Source organism: Lithobates pipiens, unplaced genomic scaffold (genome assembly GCF_037356315.1).
Source record: "Lithobates pipiens isolate NorthernLeopardFrog02 unplaced genomic scaffold, aLitPip1_a1.2 Scaffold_25, whole genome shotgun sequence".
NCBI lineage: Eukaryota > Metazoa > Chordata > Amphibia > Anura > Ranidae > Lithobates > Lithobates pipiens.
Genome location: NW_027507787.1, coordinates 176,368,564 through 176,395,168, shown reverse-complemented (window position 1 = coordinate 176,395,168; position 26,605 = coordinate 176,368,564). Strand labels below are relative to the sequence as shown.

Sequence of the window (26,605 nt, the reverse complement as noted above, 5' to 3'; positions counted from 1 at the left end):
AAACTGTGTTGCTGGGAGGCTACCTATGAAACATCCATTCTTGTTGGGTCATGTGGACAAATGACAGGATAGTGTATTTAGTGCTTGTTTGTTGCCTGCAGTTCTGAAACTGAGCTTGTGTTGCCTCCTGTTTTCAAACTAAAGTGCCTGGTCATAAGGTAAGGCAAATATAAACTTTATAAAAATTTTTTTTTTTTTTTTTTTTTTTAGTGGACGTGGACCCTAAGGAAAGGATAGCACGGCAAAGGAAGCTGCTGCAGAAGAAACTAGGCCTTGACATGGGAGCTGCCATTGGAATGAATACTGAAGAGCTGTTTAATGATGAAGATCTGGACTACATGCCAAGCAACACGCTTGTAAATAAACCTGTAGGTAAACCTTTCTGCTGCATCATTGTTATGAAGGGCTTTTTATATGAGCACCAAAGAATTGAGAATTATTAAAACTAATACAGCTTTCAAGACACCTTGCCAATTTTAAGTAATTTTTGCTTCTTTCCCTTTTTTTTTTTTTTTTTTTTTTTTTTTTTTTTAAATTTTATTTACTTTAGGCATTTTTATCTTTTGTACTGCATAAAAAGGTGTACTGTACATATAAACCACAACACTTCAAAGAACTCCATATAGGGCTCCATAGTGAGTTATACATTCACAAATACAGTATATAATATTGGGCCCAAAACACCTAAATGCATTTTGTAGTTAAATCCATTTCTTCAGTAGGTATTAAAAGGAGTGTTCATTATATAATATGGTTACAGCATCAATTGAATGCTGTTGAGCCCTGTATCTGCACAGCTATGTGTGTTTGTTTTGTTGGTCTGTTTGGATATAGATATAGATATAGATATATAGAAGAGATGTAGGATCTCCCAACAGGCATGCTGATGCCTAAAATACAGCGCATCAGTTTCTGCTTCAGCCCTTTCTGCAGCTCATAAATGTGGATAAAGAGCCACCAGGGAGGTGTGTGAGTGTCCCTAAATTTATTCTGCAGCAGGACAACGGCCCCAAACATACAGCCAATTGGGGAGATATACTAAACTGGTGCAGCTGTGCATGGTAGCCAATCAACTAACTTCAGCTTGTTACCTTTTGGCAATAAAACCTGGAAGCTGATTGGTTTGTATGTAGAGTTGAAACTGCTTTTGCAATCTCCAGTTTTAGTAAACACCCCCCCTCTGTCTAGAAGAACTTTGGTGTAAAGAACAAGGCGTTCTGGAAGTGATGATGGTTTGGCTGCCACAGAGCCCTGATCTCAACATAGTCTGGGAATATATAAAGAGACAGAAGGATTTGAGGCAGCCTACATCCACAAAAGATCCGTGGATAGTTCTCAAAGACATTTGGAACAACCTACCTGCCATAGTTCCTTTTTAAAAGCTGTGTGACAGTGTATCTAGAATAATTGGTGCGTTTTTGAAGCCAAAGGGTAGTCACACCAAATCTTTGGATTTAGATTTTTGTAGGGCTGCAGCTAATGATTATTTTCATAATCGATTAGTTGGCCGATTTTATTGTTTTGATTAATCGGTTAATAACTTAAAAAAAAAAAGTGGATCAAATTGACATTCATTTTCAACCACAGTGACGGGAAAATTTGGAAATTAGAAAACTTCTTGGTCAAAGGAATTTTCAGACAGTGTATGTGGTTTTTGTTCAGAAATTAAGTGAAAATTTAAAACAATTCTTTCAGCGACTGTACAAAGATTTTTCATATGAATATTCTCACCTGAAAATTGATCCGTGAGGCCAGCATAAGGCTTGGTATACACCTATGCAGTTTGCTTTTGATCCGTTTCTGCAGTGCTTTTTGGTTTTTGCACACATGATTTTACTGCAATTTGCGGGTTTGTTTTTATTTTTATTTTTTTCAGATTAAAAACCCAAGTTGCTGCAAAAACACATTAAGTTCTTTTCTGCAGCTTTTCCATTGAAGTATATTGAACCAAAAAAAGCACCATTTTGCGTTTAAAAGTCCCTGACCCTTTCCAAATATGCAGCGGCTGAAAAAAAGCATAGATGTGAACATGTCCCATAGGAAACCATGTAAATGAACTGTAGTACGTTTCTGCAAACGGCACCAATAAACATAGATGTGAACCAGGTCTAAGATGTTTAGTAACATAATGGGGTTAAAAAGACTAAAATTAGCCCTTTATAGTACAAAAAAAGCACATAATCACTACTGGAAGGGGTTCATTTTTTACTGTAGAACTGTGAAAGTAATATTTACAGTAGTGATTATATTTTTGTACTATAAAGGGCTCATTTTAGTGTTTTTTTTTTTTTCTTTTACCCCATTATGTTGCTAGCCGAATAATCGATTACTATTTTCATAATCGATTAATTTCATAATCGATTAGTTGTCGACTAATCTATTAGTAGTTTCAGCCCTAGATTTTTGCTCACTTTGCATGTTGTAAATTGATAAAAAAAAAAAAAAAAAAAAAAACCCACAAAATCTAAATTTTTCTTTCGTTCAGTGACTGACACAGCTCCATTAATCTTGGCTGTAGGGTTATTACGCCACCTTCAGGAGAGGACTAGGCAGAACATGTAATACATGTGAGAAACAGAACTGTCAGGGGGCGATCTCTCTAGCAATAACCCCCTCGGCCTGCTTCCTGCAGCTAAAATTTTTTTTTTTTTTTTTTTTATGCTTTAGTGAAGGACCTAGGCTTCCTGCAGGACCATGGTCCTAGGGATTTTTTTTTTTATTTTTTTTCTGGATTTTTGCCTTTTGCGCAAAATTTTAAGATCCTGTGATCTTCTATCAACAGCCGGCTGGGTGACAGGCTGGATAATATAATATAGATCCTTGTCTCCCTAGCCTGGCCATTAAGCGTGTGCAGGCCCTAGCTATTCGCTGGGTCGGCCACAACATGCTCCTCAGGCTCTAGGGGCGGCTGGTGAGCTACATCCTCTAGGGCGCACATAAGACCAGACTATGGATGTCTTTGTCAGTGTTCCGTGGGTCTGTGGTGGGATGCCTCCAGCTCGTCCGGACAGTAAGTACAGCTCTTCCTGTCTCCGCAGGACAGTGCAGCTGGGCAAGTCCTGGGAGGTCGACTAGGGGGCCCCTCTTCTCCCTTTTCTCTCTCCCTGTCGTTCCCCCCCCCCCCCCCCATATGGGGGATGCTACATGACTCAGCTGTAGTGCAGTGTGTGTACCTGGGCCAGGGGTCCACCGGGGGGCTCTGATCCTCTCATCTGTCTCTCAGCTGGTGTCTGTGGGCTCTGCATGTGCTGCTGCCATTTCTCTTATATTCACCGACCGACACAGCTCCACTCTGTAACTAAATGGGTTAAAATGGGGGGGGGGGGGGGGGGGGGGAGAATAGGCTTGGCGCTATACCCTTTAAAAATTGAAATTTGAGACTTAGGTATACAATTAGCAAAGAATTTCCAGCGTGCTGGGTAGTGAAGTAAAATGAGAATATGTGTTGCTGACTGATATAAATGTGCCTGTCAGCAAGTGTCAACAAACAATTATTGTCATAAAACTCATAAAAATCAATTAGAACAGTATGCAGTATCCAAATATAAAAAAATATAAATATAAAGTGCAAGGTGCTGGTGAACAAGTTGTGACAGAAGTAGCGCTCAATAGTATAAGAAAAAATATGTGGATATAAAAATGTATGTATGTATTTGAAATGAAATGTGATAAAATCTTCTAGAAAAAATGGCGATATAGGAATATGCAAGTAGAAAAAGTAAAAAATAAAATGTAAATTAGAATAAAAATAAAAGAGATAAACCGTAGGAGTAGAAATTAAGATAAAAATAGTAAATAATGTCCCGCAGAGTTTGGAGTCCAAAAAGGGGGAAAAAAAGGATGATAAATGAGTGTCCTCTGTGGGTGAAAGTGGAGGAAAGGGGGAGGGTGGTTTTGACTGTTGCTCCCGGTGCTCTGTAACTAATTATGCAATTGCTCTCACCAGAGATATGACCCCTTCCAGGGTGGATCAGCCTTCACAGTATCAGCCACTGTGTTGCTCTCTGGCTTGCCTCTATTGCGATTCTGGGAGACCCTCGTTCCTCCGTTCATATGCCGTGCTCGGTTATATGTAATAAGTAAGAGGCATATCCATGGTGTAGTACGTTTTATAAAGATTCGTATTTATTGTATAGACAAAAGGTTACTCACAAACATCCGTTCGTATATGTGTTAAAAGGGAAGATCCCGTTCGGCTGTCACGCCGTCTAAGTTAGCGGTGTATGCTGTCTGGCCACGCCCTACGCGTTTCGTCATCAAAGACGTCCTCTGGAGCCGCTGCATATTCCTATATCGCCATTTTTTCTAGAAGATTTTATCACATTTTTCATTTCAATTTATCACAGTGGCACTATGTGAAGACCTGGCATGTATAATAGATAAACGGATTATTTATTTATATACATATATATATTTATATTTTTATTTTTATATCCACATATTTTTTCTTATACTATTGAGCTCTACTTCTGTCACAACTTGTTCACCAGCACCTTGCATTTTATATTTGGATACTGCATACTGTTCTAATTGATTTTTTATGAGTTTTATGACACTTATGGTTTCTAAAGATACAATAATTGTTTGTTGACATTTGCTGACAGGCACATTTATATCAGTTGGCAACAGATATTCTCATTTTACTTCACTACCCAGCACGCTGGAAATTCTTTGCTAATTGTATACCTAAGTCTCAAATTTCAATTTTTAAAGGGTATAGCGCCAAGCCTATTTCTCCCCCCCCCCCCCCCCCCCCCATTTTATCTCGCTGTTCCTAGCCTTATTGGGTTGGAATTAAAATAGGGGCCGCTCCTACCTGTACCACAATCCATAGCGCGACCTAAACCCCCTTGCTTTTAACTAAATGGGTTGTTTAGCCTGCCATTAGAAGAACTAGGCAAAATTGTTACAGAATACACAACTTTCAGTCCCGCCCCAGGGGGCGGACCTTGTGTTAAGCAACCCTCCCCACTGCTCCCAGCAGACTCAGTTTTTCTTTTGCCTAGTAAGGAGAATGACCTAGGAACCCTGTGGGCCCTTGTGGTCCATTCTTTTGATGTGTGTTTGTTTTTTTTTTTTTTTGTTTTTTTTTTGCGCAAGATGGAAGATCCCAGGGTCATTCATCAACTGCCGGCTGGGTGACAGGCTGGTTAATGATATCCTTGTAGTCTCCCCAGTCCGGCCATCGAGCGTGTGCAGGCTGCAGCTAAGGCTCCGCAGGCCACAACATGCCTCAGCTCCAGAGGTGGTCGGTGAGCTTCAATGCTTCGGGGTATACATATGACCGTGCTACTGCTGTCTGGATCACAGTATACCGGGCCAGCAGCTACCCTGTAACTGCGTAGGAGTAGGTCTGTGATGGAATGTCTCCCAGCTCTTCAGGACTGGTAAGTACGGCTCTCCCTGCTTCAGCGGGGTGAGCAGCTGGGCATTCCCTGGGGGGTCGATTTGGGGGCCACCTCACCTCCCTATCTTCTCTCCTAAGTCCCTATCTCCCCTTCCCCCCCCTTGAGGGGGGGTGGCTGCCTGCGCTGTGTGTGTTCGCTGGATTCTCACCTGTGGGGGCTCTGTGCGGCCTGGCGTTGGTCCTGGTCCCTGCCGGGGGGGGGGGGGGTCCCAAAAGGGTCTGTGGAGGTTGTTCTGGCTGTAGGCAGGCAGCACTGTTCTAGGTTTGTTCCTTCATCGCATGGCGCTGTCCGGCGGCCATCTTGGATGTGGGAAAGGCTGTATTCCCCTTGTGAGCTTCAGCAGCCATCTTCTTTAGGATCTCCTATTAGTTACATTGGCGGACATTTTCTTGAAGCCTGAGTGCTCTTTTCACCGTAGTTCTCTTGTAGCAGCATTACATGTGCTCTCACTTGCTTTTTCCTGTGTCCATTGTGTGTACAGGATGCTGGATGGCTCCTTGCTGAATGCTAAATCTAGCTCCTTAGAACGTTTCACTGCTGTTATAAACAGTTGCTGCTGACAGTTTTCTCCTCTCTGCAACTGGGAACCTCCTAGGGACTACAGGTACTGCTAGTGGCATTCAGAGGCCCCAGGGAGTCTAGCGCTAAGTACCGCCTCCCCTCCCCCCCCGCGGCAGCAGCAGGAGGGTGGGACCTTCACTGTCCTAAGTCCCCTTGCAGTTGGCAGACAGGCTAGGGTAAGCATGGCTTCAGAAACTAGTGTTTCTTCCCCTGAAATCCAGGCTATTGCAACCGGGTCACCTGTGGATGGCACGGTGCATGTGGGCACCCTGGCAGCGGTCCTTGATGCTTTTGTTGCAAAGATGGGGGCGGTGTGTGGTAGGAAGGGTGCATGTAAGAGGCCCCTGCCCCCCCCCCCCCCCCCCCGTCTGGGGAGAGCTCTGATGCAGACTCGGGCCCTACTGCAGCTGGTGACCCCTGCTCTGACCTATCAGACGTGGCTGACCAGGACCGTTCGGACAGTGAGGATGATTCCCCGTCTGGGTCCGTGCGTGATAAAGCGATAGTTGGAGCACTTATCACAGCTGTGCGTGATATCCTGAAGATACAGGAGCCAGTGGATCCTTCTGCTGATGTACCGGTCCCTTTTGGGTCCCACAAGCCAGCGCGTTCACCTAAGGTGTTCCCGTATTTGACTGACTTTGACAAATTCATCTACAGGGAATGGGGTCGCCCGCATCGTACCTTTTTCGGTCCTCAAAAATTTAGCGGTGTTACCCCTTTTGAGGACAGCCTTCTCAAAAAATGGTCGGCTCCTCCGGTCGTGGACCCCCCTGTATCTAGGTTAAAGTAACCACGATCTGGGGGGGCGTGTCCGGATGTAACAGGAACCTGACGTGTTCCAGAGGAGCTCCGCTGATCCTGTGCTAATCCGCATCCATCCTGATCCTGCACGGGAAGGTCTCTAACTCTCCCCACAGGACATCGGACATTAGCTGCACCGGCCCCGGTGGAAATTGCGGTGCTTGCCTGCTGGATTGAGCCTCGGCGGTGTCGCGGCCGGCCGCCATCTTGAGGCCTACTTGCTCCGGACAGCCTCGGGCCTGGCTGCAGCGATCTGAGGGAGGACAGGCTGCGATTTAGCACACCACGGCATCGGACCCCCCCCCGGGGGTTGTAGATCGGTCAGGGAGCCCAAAATATCATGGGGGGGGGGGGGCGCTCCCGGGAGCTTGCGGCCGCCGCCATCTTGCGGCCTAGCAATCCGTGGCCATCCATCCACTGCCAACGCCTGTGGGCCCCCAGGGTTTTCAACACGAGCTCTCGAGTTCCTGCTGCATCTGCTCGGGTCTGTATTGTGGAGTTTGGCCGGCTGATTGTTTTACATCGGGCCGCGGCCGGCTCAACACCTCGGAGATCTGCCGCCATCTTGAGGCCTATCTGGCCTTGGACACCCCCCGCTCAATTTGCTGCGATCCACGGGGGGGTGTGCAGGTGGACCCCCCCCACACGTTCCTCGGAGGTCTTTTGGAGGGGGCTGCATCGAGCGGGGCCCTGAAGAAGGGGATCCATCACACCTGAATACAGCCACCATCTTGTGACCTGCTGCACCAGGCTTCTCCCCCACCTCAAGGTACAGTCTGTCTCCACCTCTGGTACTACCCTTCCTGTGTCCCAATCTGCACCGCAGAAGCAACACACTCCCCTCCTTGTGCCACCATCTGGGTCCCTGACCTGCTGCCTTGCCCTCCCTGTTCCTTCATCCTCACGGGGGCCACCCTTTGCCAGAAGCTCACCACCAACACCTCCTTCACTCGGCCAGCAGAATCCCAGGATTTGCCCGCTGCCCCCCTGGCACGGGGTTTCCTTTGCTGTCGGGCTGCAGGCTGTCAGCCCATAGACTCCTTCCGGAATTCTCAGCATCCCAAGGGGATCCTCAGATGGGCCACCCTAAGACCTGCTACTCCAAATCCGGCTCCAGAACTCCTCGTGCCTCCCCGCCGACGGCTGCCTCATCTGCAAGGCGGTCGGCGGCTGAGATGGTGTCCGGTACGCGGGCGGTCGTGGATTCGGGTGAGGTGGGGGCTCCCACAGGGGGGGGCAGAGATCCTAGCAGCCATTACATCCTGCAAAGAAACCCTCACAGCAAAGATCGACTTCTTGACTGTGAACGTCGGGCTCATCCGTCAGGATATGGATAAGTTCAGGTCACGCGTCGCCTAAGTGGAGGACAGGGTCTCCACAGTGGAGGACACAGTCCGATCAAACTCCAGGGAGGTGAAGGCCTTGCAGATCCAGGTGAAGGCACTCCAGGAATGTGCAATAGATACGGAAAACCGCCTCAGGCGAAACAATATCCGTATACTTGGGGCTCCCCGAGAGAGCGGAGGGCCCCAGACCCGCTGAATTCACTGAGCAGCTGCTATCCACCTTGTTTAATCTGGGGGACGTGCCACCCACCTTTGTCGTAGAGAGAGCCCACCGGATCCCGCCTCTTCCTCCGAGGCCCTGGGCACCTCCGCGCCCTTTTCTGCTGCGGCTGTTAACTTATCGGGATCGCATCCTGGCGGCGGCTCGTGCCATGCCTGAAATAAAGTATGAGAACACCAGACTGCTCTTTTTCCCAGACTTCTTTCAGGAGGTACAGCAAAGACGCAAATCCTTTACTGATGTGAGACGCAGGCTTCGAGAAAAAGGAATCCGTTTTGGTCTTTTGTATCCCAGCAGATTACGGATTACTGATGGTGACAGCACTCGCTTCTTTGACACTCCAGAGGCTGCGGTGGCTTGGATGGACACCCGCTAACATATGCAACCAAGGGGAAGAATGACTGACTGACTGACTTCAAGCAATTGCTAAGTATCCCTCCCTATTTTTTATTTTTTTATTTTATTTTTTTCTTCAACAGGACTGTCTTTTGCTGATTCCCTGCATTAACTGCTTCCTGTCCCCAGTCTTCTCCTCCCTATTACACTCCACTTGAACCCACAGTAAAAAGTAAAAATTTTTGTCTCCCGCTGCTGGCTAGAATGCCGTTTACTCCTGCCTAAGGAGCTCCAATGACTACCACTGAATCACCTCACTTTTGTTCAGAAACGTCCCCTGTTCACCCCTCTATTTTCCCCTCCTGCACTAGAGAAGGACTCTCTCTCGGGAAGGTTTGTATCCACCTTAGGCCCAGTGGCCCAACGTTCAGGGGTCCCAGACGCTATATTTTTTTTCTAGTTACGGGACAAAACCCTACATCGGTTTATATGGCTCTCTGGCCTACCTTTTGGGTCATTGAGCTTAGTTTTTGTTTGGGTAGGGTGTCTTCTGTTATGGGGGGGAGGGGTTTTTCTGCCTCAAGGTAATGAATAGGTACTGTGCTGCTCATAGGCCGCTGATTGTATGTGCTCAATTTGGGTCAGTCTATATTTGGTTGGTTAAAATCATCCTGTTTAGGTTTCCCCCTGGTGTTCCATGATGGCACCCTCAGATGCTGAGACGCTGACCGTTTATATCGTGGAATGTCAGGGGGCTTAACTCTAAATACAAACGGTCGCTGTTATTTCAATATTTAAAGCTACATAACCCCCATATAGTACTGCTTCAGGAAACGCACTTAACTGGCAGCAAGGTTCTGGCTTTGAAAAAACCCTGGGTGCAAAGAGCGCTTCATGCGACCTATTCCTCGTACTCTCGAGGGGTCTCTATATTGATCAGTAAGCGAGTTCCATGCATAATCCATGAGGTCCATTTGGACCCCCAGGGGAAGTTTGCTATGGTGGTGTTGAGTATGTTTTTGATAAGAAATATATCATTGTGAGCATCTATCTGCCTCCTCCGAGCCAGGTACATTTTCTGTATACACTGTATGAGAGGCTGGCTCCGCATTGTCCGGCGGGTGTCCTGTTAATGGGAGACTTTAATGCCACACTGTCACGTGACCTGGATAGACCCTCCCCACAATATGCTTTTAATCCTGATCTTGGTGTATGGGCCCAGGTAACAGAGTTCCACAAGGTATGGAGGTGGTTACATCCCCAGAACAGAATGTACTCCTGCTTCTCATCTACCTTTTTTTTAAAACGTCCTCCTGCATTGATTTGGCTTCTGGCCTATCTGCCCACCACCCTCTTAAGCTCACCATTAGGACCCCCAGGGCAAGGAGCAAAGCCCTCTGGAGGTTACAACCCCACTGGATCAGTAATGAAACAGTACATGATAGGGTTTCTCCCTCCTTGCGGGGAGTACTGGGTGCACAATGCGGGGTCGGCCTCACTGGAGATGGCATGGGATGCTTCCAAAGCCCACAGAAGGGGTCAGTACATCTTGGCCGTGTCGGCGGTTAGGGCGGAACTCAGAGACAAGGTCTCTGATCTTCAGCATAAGGTGGAGGGGGCTCTCGGGCAGTACTCGGCCTCGGCTATGGTCCCTAACTTTGAGCACCTTTCATCGCTCCGGCGAGAACTACATCTACATGTCTCGCACACCACCAGGCTTGGTATACAGCATAGCAGACAGAAGTACTTTGAACATGAGGACAAGAACAGCAAGCTACTAGCGATGTTGGCACAGCAGGATAAGACCCCTAGCGGTTATTTCAGAAATACTCACAGCAGACGGGGTGTTGGTTACCTCTCCGGAGGACATTCTCCTTGCCTTCACCAGGTTTTGCACCTCTCTGTTTCCTCGCTCCCTGACGATTTTGACCCTGCTCCTATGACCTCCAGGTTTGACACGTTAGCATTGGGGTGGCTCTCTGATGCAGAGAGACTACTCCTTGTCTCAGAGATCACACCAGAAGAGGTGGCGATGGCCATTGGCTCTTTCCCGGCTGGGAGGACCCCGGGGCCAGATGGATTACCCATAGAGTATTATAGAGCCCACGTAGAATTACTTGCCCCCAGGTTGGCTCAGCTGTATCGAATGTCTTCAACAGGGCTCCCTGCCGTCCTCTGAGGGAGGCCCATATTGTCCTTATCCCAAAGCCTAATAAGGACCCCAAGTTGTGCCCTCCTATAGGCCAATAGCACTCCTAAATTGTGACTTAAAAATACTAACCAAAATACTGGCCACTAGAATCAATAAGGTGATTAAATCTTTGACCCTGACCAAACTGGCTTTATGCCAGGTAGATCCACATACGTTAATATCCATAGACTGTTTTCTAATATTCATGCCCCCCCCATACTAATCAAGGCACTAGGAACATTGCCACCCTTGATATGGAGAAGGCATTTGATATGGTAGAGTGGGTGTATCTGTGGGAGGTGCTCAGAAGAATGGGTTTCCCACTGCAGTTTATAGCCTGGCTGAGCACGTTGTACACCAGCCCCCTTGCATGTATTAAATTGAATGGCTCCTTGTCTCCTCCGTTCCCCCTGCGAAGGGGCACCAGGCAGGGATGCCCTCTCTCCCCGTCCTTGTTTTCCCTGGCAATGGAACCTATCGCGGAGGCCCTTAGATGCTCTACCGAGATCCGTGGACTTAAGGTGGGCTGGCTGGAGGAGAGAGTGGCTCTCTACGCGGATGATTTACTGCTTTTTTTTTTAAACTTTGCTGGTGACTCTTTGCAGGGTGCACTCGGAATTATGGACGATTTTTCCGCCTTCACCGGGTTAAGGGTGAATTGGCATAAGTCTCAGCTTTTCCCAGTGGACGAGGGGGCCAGGTCCTCCTCGTCCCCCTCTACCCCACTTCAATGGGTGGATAGGTTTACCTACTTGGGTATCATTATTTCAAGGGAGAGCGGGGATTTTGTCCGCCTTAACCTTGAACCTGTTTTGATGGGGATTAAATCCAAACTAAGGCCATGGGGCTATCTTCCCCTTTCCCTCATTGGGCACATTAACCTTCTTAAAATGAAAGTCCTCCCCAAATTAACATGCATATTAAGGAACTCCCCACAATGGCTGAATAAAACCTTCTTTACTTCACTTAAACAAGTTTTCCTTTCATTTGGGGAGCTGGAACACCTAGATTCAAGTATACTACTCTGACCAGGCCTGTGGACAGTGGGGGCTTGGCTCTTCCGGACTGCCACAAATACTACTTGGCCGCTCAGCTTGGGACCGTCTATTGGTGGTTGCAGCCTGATCTGACCAACTCTGCTATGGTGTTGGAGGCGGCTATAGTGGGGTCTTTGGAGGCCTTGAAGGGGTTGATATTCAGGGGGCCAAAAACACCTCATTGCCTCACCCCTTCTATGAGGGCGTGGAAGGTGGGAGAGGCGTTGAGAGCATCTCTGCCGAACACCAGGTCTCCTCACACCCCCCTGTGGCTGAATCCCAATCTACCACAGTTCATCACTATCCCGGATCCACAGGCCTGGGCCAGACATAAAATACTGATTCTGGAACACGTTATCACCAGTGGGGAGCTTGCTCCCTTTCATGTATTGTGTACAAAGTTTAATGTGCCTGTACGGGCTCATTTTAGGCATCTCCAGATCGCCCATGCTTATAGATGTCATTTTGGAATACTCAGAGCTTGAGCTTGAGTCCACCCTTTGGGTGAGGGACTTGAGAAACCCACTTCTCAGATTTACAGGTCCCTATTGGTTGCTGCCGTCCCCGGTCTGTCCTCCCTCCGCAGGAAATGGGTGAGGGACATACCGGAGTTAGATGACAATGACTGGAGGGAGATTTAGGTTTTCCCGTTCTCTCCTCTGGTCTCAGCCAGGGACAAACCTAGTTCAGTATCATATTATACATAGAGCTCACTACACACCTCACAGACTGCACCAGATGTCGCCGACACATTCTCCGGTGTGCTGGAGATGCTCTTATCAGCCAGGGGACTTCTTTCACATTTTCTGGGCTTGTCCAGCAATTGGACACTACTGGAAGGAAGTTCTCCAGGTGATAGCTAATATCACTAAGACTAGTATTCCTTATGATCCTAAATATTGTCTGCTGGGGCTGGTGGAACAGATGTTAATCCACAGAGCTAAGAAAATACTAATATCCTTATTCCTATACTATGCACATAAGGCCATCACGATGACCTGGAAACAATCATCTCCCCCCTCTGTCAAGTTTTGGAAGGGTCTAGTAAATGCCAGTTTGCCCCTTTTTTATAGAGCCACCTATGAGGGCAGGGGTTGCCCACATTTGAGAAGGTGTGGACCTGCTGGTTGGACGATAGCACTACCACGACTGATGCAGTAACTAACCTTTAGACCACCAATAAGGTTGAAATATGGTAATAGACTGACCCAGGTACTACATGTATTTCTATGATCTACTATCCTGCACTTCTGTCGTTGAGCACAGATCCTCCTGCTTTTACCCTCTCCCCACATTGGGGTTTAGATAAGTTAGTTTTGGTTGTTTTCGGTCTGCCTTGGTGAGGCCTGTTGCTGCTTCAGAGGAAGACAGAATATGTTGTTACCTGATGTGTTTTGCTGCGGTCTGTAGCCGCATTAGAGCGCTTGCCCCTGTGTGGGTACTGTTGGCCCGTGTGTGGACGATTTTCTGTACTATTAAAAAACTCAATAAAAACAATTTTGCAAAAAATAAAATAAAATAAAAATAACCACGATCCTGTTTGAGGGGACTCCTGCATTCAAGGATCCCGTGGACAGGAAGGCCGAGGCAGTGGCTTGTTCCTTGTTTATGGTTGTGGGGTCAGCCGTGCGACCTGTACTGGCATATGCACTGGTGTCGCAGACACTGACTGAGTGGGCAAAACTTTTGCATTGCGAATTGGGAGAACAGAACGCCTCCCCTGTCTGTGTGTGGAGCTAGCAGTCCAACTAGTGCAAGGCCTTAAGGACGTTTGTGACTTGGCCCTGGATACTCTTCCTCTGTTATCCAAGGCTTCAGTGTCGGCTATGGTGCTGCGGCGCCTAATTTGGCTAAAATGCTGGTCTGCTGACCAGGCATCCAAGAAAGCCCTGACGGATCTTCCCTTCCTTGGCGAGCGGCTCTTTGGAGCCTTGTTGGATGACATTATTAAAAATACCAATGGTGGTAAGAGTACCCTACTTCCACAGGCCAGGAAGGCTAAGGAGCCTCGCCGCAGGCAAGGGCCCTCCTTCTCTTTCCCCCCCCCCCCACTCGCAAGCGCTTTTTCATCTGCCCTGTGCTTCGGCAAAACACCCCCAGCCCGACCACGGATGGTCAGAAGCGTCCCTGAAACCACAAGCCTGCAACCAAAAGGGCTACCGCATGAAGGTTTGCCCCACCCACTTATCGGGTGGGGGGTCGTCTTCGGGAGTTGGACCTCCCCAGTTATCCGACCAATGGGTCTATGATCTGATTTCCACAGGCTACAAGATAGTTTCTCTTGGCCGCAAAACAGATTCTTCCCCTCCAGCATACCCATGTCCCCAGTTCGCCGGGAGGCCCTGTTAGGGGCGGTAAGGGACTTGCTGAATCGGGGGGTGATTTTACCGGTTCCGGAATCGGAACGCTTCCAGGGGTTCTACTCAAATCTGTTTGTGGTTCCCAAGAAGGAAGGGGTACGTCCGATATTGGACTTGAAAGCCCTCAATCACTTTGTAAAAGTGCAGAGCCCCCCGAGTCTTTACCAAAGTTCTGGCTCCAGTATTGGTGTTGCTGAGGCAACATGGGATTGCGATCGTGGGTTACCTGGACGATCTCCTGAGAGCATCTTCAGCCTCAGAATTAGAGGAGGATGTGGCGATCACCATGCAGACACTGCGAGAATATGGGTGGCTGTTGAACCTAAAGAAGTCTGATTGTGCCTAGTACCTAGGCTTGCTATTGGACAAGTTGCAGACTCTCAGATCTGCGGTCACGCTGCTGATGAACCGCAAATGGTCGTCGCTCTGCTTTTGCATGCGAGTACTGAGGCTCATAGTAGCCTTTTTTGAGGCGGTACCTTATACCCAGTTCCACACCAGAGTCCTGCAGATGGAGATCTTGACAAAATGGGACAAATCTGTTGTCCCTGGATCGACAGATCCAGGTGAGCCAGCCAGCTAGGGACTCTGATCTGGTGGTTGAGGTCCCCGGTGATGCAGTCTGGAAAATCTTTCCTTCCTCTAAAATGGACAGTGATCACTACGGATGCCAGTCTATCAGGCTGGGGTGGAGTGATGGGGATTCAGTTGGCTCAGGGCCTCTGGTCGATGGACAAATCCAAGTTGCCAATGAACCTGCAAGAATTGAGGGCGATCAGGCTGTGCCTCCACACGTGGTCGACGTGTCTTCAAGGCCGTCCGACCAGGATACAGTCAGACAACGCCACGGCTGTGGCATACATAAATCGCCAAGGGGGAACAAGAAGCTCAGCCACTGCTCGGGAGGTCGCTCACATACTTCGGTGGGCAGAGCGACACGTTCCGGCTCTGTCAGCCATTTACATCCCGGGGGTGAGAAATTGGCAGGCAGACTGGGTTGTCAGATGCTGGACCCAGGAGAATGGGCGTTGCGTCCAGAGATATTCAGGCTGCTGTGCCTGAAATGGGGCACACCAGATGTGGATCTATTGGCATCCCATCTCAATCGGCAGGTGCCGAGATTTGTGTCCAGGACGAGATCCGTGGGCAGGAGCGTCAGACGTGCTGGTGGCTCCGTGGTATCAGTACCAGCTGATCTACGCCTTTCCTCCGCTAAAGCTGTTGCCGCGCAGAGTGGAAGCCAAGGGGATCCCAGTAATCCTGGTGGCCCCAGATTGGCCTCAGCCGCCCTGGTATGCAGACCTGGTGCATCTGGTGGCAGATGCTCCCTGGCGGCTGCCACTGCAGGAGGACCTCGAGACAGGAGGTCCTATCTTTCACCCTGCTTTACCATCGCTGGCTTTAACGGCATGGCTATTGAGAGCCAGGTACTGAGGAACCGGGGTCTGTGGGACTCGGTGATTCCAACTATGTTGAGGGCGCAAAAATCTTCTCCACGGAAGATATACCATCGTACCTGGAAGGCCTACATCTCAATGTGTGAGGCGAAAGGGTGGCATCTGCGCTCCTTTTCTATATCCAGGATCCTGCTGTTTCTTCAGCAAGGTGTGGACCAGAAATTGGCGTTGAGCACCATTAAGGGGCAAATTTCTGCCCTGGCTCTTTTTTTTTTTTTGTTCAGGGGGTTCGCCATGTAGTCCCTCCGGTGCGTCCACAGTTGCCCCCATGGGATTTTAACCTGGTGTTGGTGCTTCAGAAGCTGCCGTTTTGAGAATATCAGGGGGTTCCCCTGTTAACCCTTTCACAGAAGGTGGTCTTTCTAGTGGCCATCACATTGGCCAGGAGGGTTTCGGAATTGGCGGCCTTGTCCTGCAAGTCACCTTATCTGATCATCCCCAGGGATAAGGTGGTGCTGCGTCCACATCCGTCCTTTCTACCGAAGGTGGTTTCGGCTTTTCATATCAGAGGACATTGTATTACCATCGTTGTGTCCCAAGCCGAAGCACCCCAAAGAGGTGGCCCTTCACACTCTAGATGTGGTTAGGGCTCTGAAGGTGTACTTGTCTGCCACGGCTCCCTTTCAGAAGTCAGACTCGCTGTTTGTTTCGGTGGCTGGTCCAAAGAAAGGCATGACGGTCTCGTCGGCCACCATTTCCAGGTGGCTCAGACAGATTGTAGTCCAAGCCTATGCCTTGAAGGGGCAGTACTGTTTGTTAATGCACTGTTGCATTACTTCCACAAATGGGTTGCGGGGTGTTGGGATTTCTCCTGTTGAGAATACCCAGTTATTGGCAGTGTCTTTTTCTGTACACTGCTCATAATTTATATTTTTTTCTCTTGTGGGTTTAGTTTCACTAGTTCCCATTTGCCATGGTGGATGAAGGTGTGTGTGTGTTTTTTTTTTTTTTTTTTTTTTTGCTTTTTCCCCACCCCTCGTTTGGCACTGCTTGGACGTCCCATTTAGTTAGAGAGGAGCGGTGTCGGTCGGTGAATAGAAGAGAAAATAGGATTTTTTTTTTTTTTTTTTTTACTCATCGTAAAATCCTTTTCTCTGTAATTCACCGCCCGACACAGCACCCACCCCTCCTTTTCTCTAAGTTATACTGTTTGTTGATGTACTGAGTCTGCTGGGAGCAGTGGGGAGGGTTGCTTGGCACAGGGTCCGCCCCCTGGGGTGGGACTGAAAGTTCTGTGCATTGTGTAACAATTTTGCCTAGTCCTCCTAAATGGCAGGCTAAACAACCCATTTAGTTAGAGGAGCTGTGTCGGTGATTTACAGAGAAAAGGATTTTACGGGAGTACAAAATTCCTATTTTTCGGTGTATTTTGTGCGTACATTATATTGTTAGCCATTTTCTGTTGGCCTCTGTGAGGAGCATGGTCAGCGGCCACTTTCCCGTGTGTGTGTGTGTGTGTGTTCCCCCCCCCCCCCCCCCCATACAAGGGTGGCCCATGACCATTTTCTTGTTGCCTCCAGCCCCCCCCCCCCCCCCCCCCCTTCTCTCCCCACCGCTGGTTCCTGTACCTCAGAACAGTGCGGTTTTTGTTCCTGGACACTTGAGCAGACACAGCGATCAGCGGCAGCATGGCGCAGCACTCGGTCAGAGTCCTGTGGTGGGGCCCCTCAGTCTGTTAGCAGCTAGGAGGGTGGGATTGAGCACCTTGTCCCAAGTCCCCAAGGGTGGCAGAGAGGGTTGGGTCACCATGGCGTCAGAAGCTGGCGTTTTTCTTCCCCCCAGACCTCGCTGCAATTGCAACCGGCTCGCCTGTAAACAGTGCAGTGCCTTTTGGCCGCTTTGTCGGCAATCCTTGAAATGTTCGTTGCCAGGGTGGAGGCGGTGTGTGGGCGCAAGGGGGTTAAACGGCCCCTGCCTACCAGGGTTGGAGGGAAGCTTTAGAATAGCAAAGATGGTTTTTATTACACATTATATGAGCAGACCGCAGTTACTTTTTTTTAATGTGCAACTTATTGTGCCACACCTTTGTTGCCTTGGCAGTATGTTTTGGGTCATTGTCATGCTGGAAGACTCATCCAAGATTTGACAACTACGTTGTCCTGTACTTTTATTTTATTTTAAGTCGTAGTCAGCATTTTTCTTCCAAACATGGTGAATTTAGTTGATGCCAAAGAGCTCTATTTTGGTCTCCTCTAACCACACTTTTTTTTTTTATTTTTATTTTTTTCCCCTCCCAATCCTTCTTTTGAATAATTTAGACAGGCCTGTACATGTTCCTACTTGAGGGGGACCTTGCAGGATTTCATTCCATGGCAGCATATTGTATTACCAATGATGTGTTTGACTGGTCCCAACTGCCTTTTGAGGTCATGTAGTTTTGGGCTGATCTGAGCTCCAGACCGAGGGTGATTTTGGTTATTTTGCATTTCTTCCATTTGAAAACCATCTCTCTAACAGTTCTCCTTCTCACCAAACCTCTTTCTGCTGGTCTTGTAGCCCATTCCAGCCTTGTGCAGGTCTACAGTCTTGGCCCTGATGTCCTTTGACAGCTCTTTGGACTTTCTCATGATGGTGAGGTTTGAATGGAAGAAATTGTGGGGGTGTGTGGGTGTTTTTTTTTTTTTTTTTTTTTTACAGAAAATTGTTGGGCGCACCTTCTTTAAATTGGCAGAACATCTGTGTATGTGGAACACAAACTATAGCCAGTCTGGAAGCCAGCATTATTGTTGGTTGGTAGGGGATCAGATACTTAACTGCAACTCAATTTATAGCCTTTTATATCATGCAAGGTGTGTGTGTCTTCTTTTTTTTTTTTTTTTTTTTTTTTTTTTTTTATTCTGTCATTGATATCTTACAATGGCATCTGGAAGTCAGTGGAGTATGTTGGGCAGCAAGTAAACATAATGTACCTGAAGTTTTGTAAGCAAAACAGGTAATTGCAGTCTGTATTGGGCTGCATACTGGTCAGGATGCCCATGCTGACCCACTTCCCCAGCCAAAAGTGCCTACAATGGGAATTGGATCACAGAGCAACAGGAAAAGGTGACTTGGTCTGATGAATTATGGTTTTCCTTTTACATCATGTGAATGGCTGAGTGTGTGTCATTTACCTGGGGAAGAGATGGTGCCAGGGTGCATTATGGGAAGAAAAGCCAGCGAAGGCCGTGTGGTGATTTTGGACAATGTTCTGCTGGAAAACCTTGGGTCCAGCCATTCATGTGGATTTTGCATACAATGGGTATAGAAAAGAATGAGGTTTACCCTCCAACAGGACACAAAGCAAAAATGACCATACCATGGTTGAAGGCGAAACAGATGAATGTCCTAGCCCAGACTTGAAGTAAACGGTGTCAAAAATGAATTTATTATACTCGTCTGCACAAGAGTCACGGACTGTGGCATGGAGCTCTGAAGGGATGGCATGAGTATACCATCCCCTCAGAGCGCATGCGCTAGTGACAGCACCTGCTGCATGAAGTGCGAATATCTCCTAAACTGTGAAGGTTTAGGAGATATTCACAGTACCTTACAGGTAAGCCTGATTATAGGCTTACCTGTACAAGCCTGCAAAATGGGTTAATGTCCACTTTAAACCCCATTGAAAATCTGTGAAATGATTGAAGACTGCAGTCCACAAACTGTCTTCTCCATAAAGTTTAACTTGAGCAGTTCTGCAAAGAGTGGGCAAATGTTGCAAAGTCTAGATGTGCAAATTTAGTAGTCTTATCCCATAGGACTAAAGGCTGTAATTTAAAGCATTAAAGGTGGTTCACCAAAAAAATACTGACATAAGGTGATCAGAAATTCTGGTTTTGAAAATCGCGTGTGTGTGTGTGTGTGTGTGTGTGTGTGTGTGTGTGACCTATAACATCCAGATGAAATCCAAAAAGACACCGTGTCAGAACAAGCAGCTGTATAAAACAAAATGGTCTTCATTTCAGGCTGCAAAGCAACAAAATGTGATTTTCTTTTGTATACCCACTGTAACGCGTACCACATTGTTGCCTAGCAAGTACACGCCTTCATTGAAATGGTATTCCCTGATGAGTGACCTTTTCAGCAGGATAATGCGTCCTGTCGCATTGCCAAAATGGTTTAAGACTGATTTTAGGAACAAGACAACAAGTTTAAGGTGTTAACTTGACCTCCCAATTCTCCATATCTGTCCATTCGAACATCTGTAGAATGTGCTAGAGACGCTTCAGGGAGGCCCCACTTCGCAACTTACAGGACTTAACAGGCTCACGCCAATATACGTTGGCGAAAAGTGGTACGGGTGCGCATAACGACATGCCTGTATGTCACTCTGTCATCAGCGGTAAGCTGACTCTGTGTCGGTGACCTGTGAACATGTCCCTGTTCTGCTTAGCAACTTGACAGGGATCTACTGCTCTGTGATTGGGAGCAGTGATCTGTCATGTTCTAGTGAGCCCCCCCTTACAGTTGGAACATACTGAGGGAACACACTTAACCCCTTGATTGCTCCCTAGTGTTTAACCCCTTCTCTGCCAGTGACATTTTACACAGTAATCGTGCATTTTTATAGCACTGATCACTGTATAAATGCGTGTCCGACCTGTCCGCTGCAATATCGCAGTCACGGTAAAAATTGCCGCTATTGGTAATAACAAAATAAGGGGGGACCTACTTAATATTGGGTGGGTGGTCCATAACTTTTATATATTATTATATGCTCTTCACAGTCTGGGACTGGTGAATATGGTTATAGTAAGATGAAATCTATGACTGTACTTTGCACCAAATTTATTGTCGGCCTGTTTTTTATCTTTTTAGTTTTATTTTGTTTTTATAGCAAAAATTTTATCGAAACCTAACAAAATTTTACATTTTAAACCATTTCATACAATATCTGCTTCCTCAGTTAGCTTATGTAAACTACCCTTCTAATGTAAATAAAGAGAGATGTTTCTAATCCTAATCAGGATCCCTTCTCGTATGGGGTGACCTTAGACTTGCATTTTGTTATTTTCAGGCTCTCCAAGCAGCAGAGTTTATTGATTCAGAATTTCTTCCGGGCATGAGTAACAGGCAGAAAAATAAAGCGAAACGAATGGCGAAACTAATAGCAAAGCAGAAATCTCGGGATGTAATGGAGGCCAATGAAAAGAGGTATGTTGGGTGTTTTGTGTGTGGGGGTGTGTTTATTTTTTTATTTTTTTTTATTTTTCCCCACTCCAAACAAACTTTTAAAGGTTTACCTAATCTATCATGCTTGTTTCTTGGCAGCCTGTCTGTAGACAGGGCAGATCGCGGTTTGCCTTTGGTTTTTGGCTGTTTTTGCTAGTGCATCAGCAAACCTTTTTTTAAATCTGGTAAAATGGTCCAACTTTAAAGAGGAAGTAAACCCTGATGAGTTTACTTCCTCTTTCATTCCCTGCAAAGGTAAAGCATAATGGACTACTATGCATTGCATAGTAGTCCATTATGTGTCACTTACCTGACACAGGAGCCAGCGAAGTCACCGCTGTCCCCTGTAGTCCGGCGCATCGATCTTCTCGGTGGGTCTTGCCGCTGTCATTTGGCGAAGCTCAGTGCGCCGCTGTCTACGGCGCATGGGCAAATATCTCCTAAACCTTCCTTCCTTTCTTTCTTCCTTCCTTCCTTCCTTTCTTCCTTTCTTTCTTTCCTTCTTTCTTCTTTCTTCTTCTTTCGAGATTCAATCCTTTACTTGGTGGATTTTTCAGTTTTTGTTTCGAGATTAAGATGAACCTATTAAATTTAAGGCACTGGGGTTTACTAAAACTGTAGAGTGCAACATCTGGTGCAGTTCTGCATACAAATCCAGTTTCCAGGTGTTTTTTTTTTTTTTTTTTTTTTTTTGTCAAGCTTAACCTCTTGCCACGGAGTACACAAATATGTGGCCTTTCAGCGTGCATTGATGCAGAGAGGATGTATAATTTTCCAAACCAAAATGTAAACCTGTGCTGAGAATGTATGCTCCTCGCTACTTTTTGATCGGGAGCTTTCGATCATGTGACCACCAATAACCTCTCTGCGTTAGAAACTCCTTAAAGGGCCGGAGGTGCCACGGTTAAGGCGTTTTAAATAAACAAGCCGGAGTCAGAAACTGGCTACCATGTAGAGCTGCACCAAATTTTACACGCTCCAGTTCGGGTAAATCGGCCCTACTGTGTCCAGACAACTTGTAGTTGATTAACCACTTTCAGACCGGACCATTTTGCTGGTAAATGACCAGAGGTCTTTTTACACTTTGGCACTGCGCTGCTTTAACTGGTAATTGCGCGGTCATGCAATGTTGTACCCAAACAAAATTTGCGTCCTTTTCTTCCCACAAATAGAGCTTTCTTTTGATGGTATTTGATTGCCTCTGCGATTTTTATTTTTTGCGATATAAACGTAAAAAGACCGCAAATTTTGAAAAAAAATGATATTTTCTACTTTTTGTTATTAGAAAAATCCAATAAACTCAATTTTAGTCATACATTTAGGCCAAAATGTATTCAGCCACATGTCTTTGGTAAAAAAAAAGTCAATAATTGTATATTTATTGGTTTGCGCAAAAGTTGTCACATCTACAAACTAAGGTACGTTTTCTGGAATTTACGCAGCTTTTAGTTTACGACTGCCTATCTCATTTCTTGAGGTGCTAAAATGGCAGGGCAGTACAAAACCCCCCCAAATGACCCCATTTTGGAAAGTAGACCCCCTAAGGAAATTGATAAGAGGCATGTTGAGCCCATTGAATATTTTATTTTTTTGCCTCAAGCGATTGAATAATGACAAAAAAAAAATTTTTTTTTTTTTTTTACACAAAGTTGTCACTAAATGATATATTGCTCACACATGCTATGGGCGTATGTGAAATGACACCCCAAAATAAATTCTGCTGCTTCTCCTGAGTACGGGGATACCACATATGTGGGACTTTTTGGGAGCCTAGCCGCGTACGGGGCCCCGAAAACCAAGCACCGCCTTCAGGCTTTCTAAGGGCGTAAATTTTTGAGTTCACTTCTCACTACCTATTACAGTTTTGAAGGCCATAAAATGCCAAGATGGCACAAAACCCCCACAAATGACCCCATTTTAGAAAGTAGACACCCCAAGCTATTTGCTGAGAGGCATGTTGAGTTCATGGAATATTTTATATTTTGCCACAAGTTGCGGGAAAATTACAAACTTTTTTTTTTTTTTTTTTTTTTCACAAAGTTGTCACTAAATGATATATTGCTCACACATGCCATGGGCATATGTGAAATGACACCCCAAAATAAATTCTGCTGCTTCTCCTGAGTACGGGGATACCACATATGTGGGACTTTTTGGGAGCCTAGCCGCGTACGGGGCCCCGAAAACCAAGCACCGCCTTCAGGCTTTCTAAGGGCGTAAATATTTGACTTCACTCCTCACTACCTATTACAGTTTTGAAGGCCATAAAATGCCAAGATGGCACAAAACCCCCACAAATGACCCCATTTTAGAAAGTAGACACCCCAAGCTATTTGCTGAGAGGCATGTTGAGTCCATGGAATATTTTATATTTTGCCACAAGTTGCGGGAAAATTACAAACTTTTTTTTTTTTTTTTTTTTTTTCACAAAGTTGTCACTAAATGATATATTGCTCACGCATGCCATGGGCATATGTGAAATGACACCCCAAAATAAATTCTGCTGCTTCTCCTGAGTACGGGGATACCACATATGTGGGACTTTTTGGGAGCCTAGCCGCGTACGGGGCCCCGAAAACCAAGCACCGCCTTCAGGCTTTCTAAGGGCGTTACAGTTTTGAAGGCCATAAAATGCCAAGATGGCACAAACCCCCCCCAAATGACCCCATTTTGGAAAGTAGACACCCCTAAATTTAGGGGTACACTAGTGAGACTAGGTAATAAATGGCGGGTGCCCTGAAACTATAAAAAAATAACTAACCAACCAGCGTCACCTGTAACAGTTATATGGTGATCACTGGTGAAAGGGTTAACTAGGGGGCAATCAGGGGGCTTTATGCGGTAGTATATGGGGGTCCCTGGCGCTATAAAAAGCTGCGGCGAACCTAAATACCTACTTGCCTAACTAGCGTCACCTGTGACACTAATACAGCGATCAGAAAAACGATCGCTTATTAGGCTGGGTTCACACTGGAGCGATGCGGGAACGCCACGAATGCGCGGCGGGTTCCCGCATCGCATGCCTCCCGGCGGCAGTTCACACTGCCCTATGCGAACTGCTGGGAGTGTCAGTGAAATGTTACTGACACCCCCAGATCAGTTCGCATATCGCAGTGCGATCTGCAAACTCGGATCGCATGGTGTGAACACCCATGCGATCCGATTCTGCTGCGGGCCAAAAAAAGGGTCCCGTGCGAATTTGCGGCGGGTGCGGCGGGTGTGGCGGGTGCGGCGAATGGCTGAACTCGAATCGCACAGAGATCGGATGTGATTTGCACTGCAGTGCGAATCACATCCGTTCTCAAACCGCTGCAATCTGAACCCAGCCTTAGTGACACTGGCGACGGGGGGTGATCACGGGGTTAAACCTTTATTGGGGGGGTTAGGGGGGTACCTTAGAACTAAAGGGGGCTAACCCTAACTGCCCTAACAGTTATTAGTCACAAATGACACCCGCCGGGTGATCAGGGGGTTAAACCTTTATTAGGTAATAAATGGCGGGTGCCCTGAAACTATAAAAAAATAACTAACCAACCAGCGTCACCTGTAACAGTTATATGGTGATCACTGGTGAAAGGGTTAACTAGGGGGCAATCAGGGGGCTTTATGCGGTAGTATATGGGGGTCCCTGGCGCTATAAAAAGCTGCGGCGAACCTAAATACCTACCTGCCTAACTAGCGTCACCTGGGACACTAATACGGCGATCAGAAAAATGATCGCTTATTAGGCTGGGTTCACACTGGAGCGATGCGGAAACGCCGCGAATCCGCGGCGGGTTCCCGCATCGCATGCCTCCCGGCGGCAGTTCACACTGCCCTATGCGAACTGCTGGGAGTGTCAGTGAAATGTTACTGACACCCCCAGATCAGTTCGCATATCGCAGTGCGATCTGCAAACTCGGATCGCATGGTGTGAACACCCATGCGATCCGATTCTGCTGCGGGCCAAAAAAAGGGTCCCGTGCGAATTTGCGGCGGGTGCGGCGGGTGTGGCGGGTGCGGCGGGTGCGGCGAATGGCTGAACTCGAATCGCACAGAGATCGGATGTGATTTGCACTGCAGTGCGGTGCGAATCACATTCGTTCTCATAAACCGCTGCAATGTGAACCCAGCCTTAGTGACACTGGCGACGGGGGGTGATCACGGGGTTAAACCTTTATTGGGGGGGTTAGGGGGGTACATTAGAACTAAAGGGGGCTAACTCTAACTGCCCTAACAGTTATTACAGTCACAAATGACACCAATGCAAAAAAAAAAAAAAAAAAAAAAAAAATGACATTGGTGTCACTGTGACTGGGGGGCAGGGGTAATTGGGGGGGTGATCGGGGGGTAAAGGGGGGGTGTGAGTGTGCCTGGCATGTTCTACTGTGTGTGGGATGTGTTGGTGCAACTCACTGATCCGCTCTCCTCCGTGTCGGAACGAAAAATACCGACACGGAGGAGAGAATACATCACTTCCTCTCCTGTGTTTACATTACAGGAGAGGAAGTGATGTCACCGGGGATTTCTATTCGTCGGGAGCGATCGCGAGGGGGTGGCCATGAATGAATGGCCGTCCCCTCGTCCGGGATCGCTCCCGAACGAAAACCGACCGCCGCAGGCACCGGGCGGGGGCCCGATCGGGCCCCCGACCCGCGGGAGGCAAATCACGTACATGTACGTGCTTATGCCTGCCCGTGCCATTCTGCCGACGTACATCGGCGTTAGGCGGTCGGCAAGTGGTTAAAAGGGCTTGGACTAGAAGCCAAATCTTCTATAATATGGATTCTCCTATATGTACAGTATATAAATTTTGAAATCTTTAGAAACTAGGAGGTATTTCCTAAGCTTCCTGCAGCATGTGCCAAACTAAGCAGACTGATAATAAAAAAAAAAAAAAAAACACGGTGGAAGGTCTGCCCCTTAACAAAGGGAATGTGTCAGTTTTCAGTATAGACTGATGCAGATCCCTCACCGTCAAGTTCACATTATGCTGTTCAATTTCACAAGTATTTTAAAAGTTGATTCTGCTTAATTTTTTATGAATTTGTAACTACAGGGCAGAACGATGCTATTAACTTTGTAAATTACTATAACTTGTGTGCTTTTTTTTTTTTTTTTTTTTTTTTTCCCTCCCCACTTTTATTGCCTGGTAGAAATTATCAATTGCAATTAAAGCTGCATACAACAGTCTGTATATTCTCTGTGGTGGTGTATGGAATCTTGTGTGTAGGTGTAGCAACAAGGAAAACAATGCATTTCAGTCTCAGGGAGGCAATGGGAGAGCAAAACCGTTTTGTGTATGTAATTGGGGGGGGGGGGGGGGGGGTGTTTCCACTGATAATACCATTTTGTGCTAGATACTGCATTCTGCATCCTATTGCTTTGGTGTGTGCGTGTGTGGGTTTTTTTTGTTTGTTTTTTTTGTTTTTTTTTCTTGACAAAAACCTTCAGAGACCAAAAAAATCCCTGAAGTTGGCCTTGATGCTGCTTTAAAATGTAATTTTGATTTACCTAGGCCAAGTAAAAATTGGAGGTGCTTCACAAAGCAGCACTGCATTTCATAAAGTCAGTTGTATGTAAAACTATATTCCACCCACCATTCTAGTACCAAGTAGAGGTGTATGTATGTATATTCTCTATCTCTTTATATGGGCAAAGTACAGGTTCTCCAATATATTTAATCTGCTTCATGTTTGCCTACCCCTCTTCTTCTTCCTTCTTCCTTCTTGTTCTTCTTCGTTCTTCCTTCTTCTTG

General features: G+C 46.9%; 1 protein-coding gene across 2 annotated transcripts in view; it reads left to right on the top strand.

Annotated features, from left to right (window-relative positions):
- Positions 1–215: 215 nt before the first annotated feature.
- Positions 216–26,605, top strand: part of BTAF1 (B-TFIID TATA-box binding protein associated factor 1) — a 176,689-nt gene continuing 150,299 nt past the window's right edge. For both annotated transcript variants that reach the window (XM_077455229.1, XM_077455228.1), the window contains exons 1-2: positions 216–368; positions 20,714–20,850. In XM_077455229.1, the coding sequence (XP_077311355.1) occupies positions 279–368; positions 20,714–20,850 (227 nt within the window). In that variant the 5' untranslated portion in view covers positions 216–278. The remainder of the gene's footprint in view (positions 369–20,713; positions 20,851–26,605) is intronic.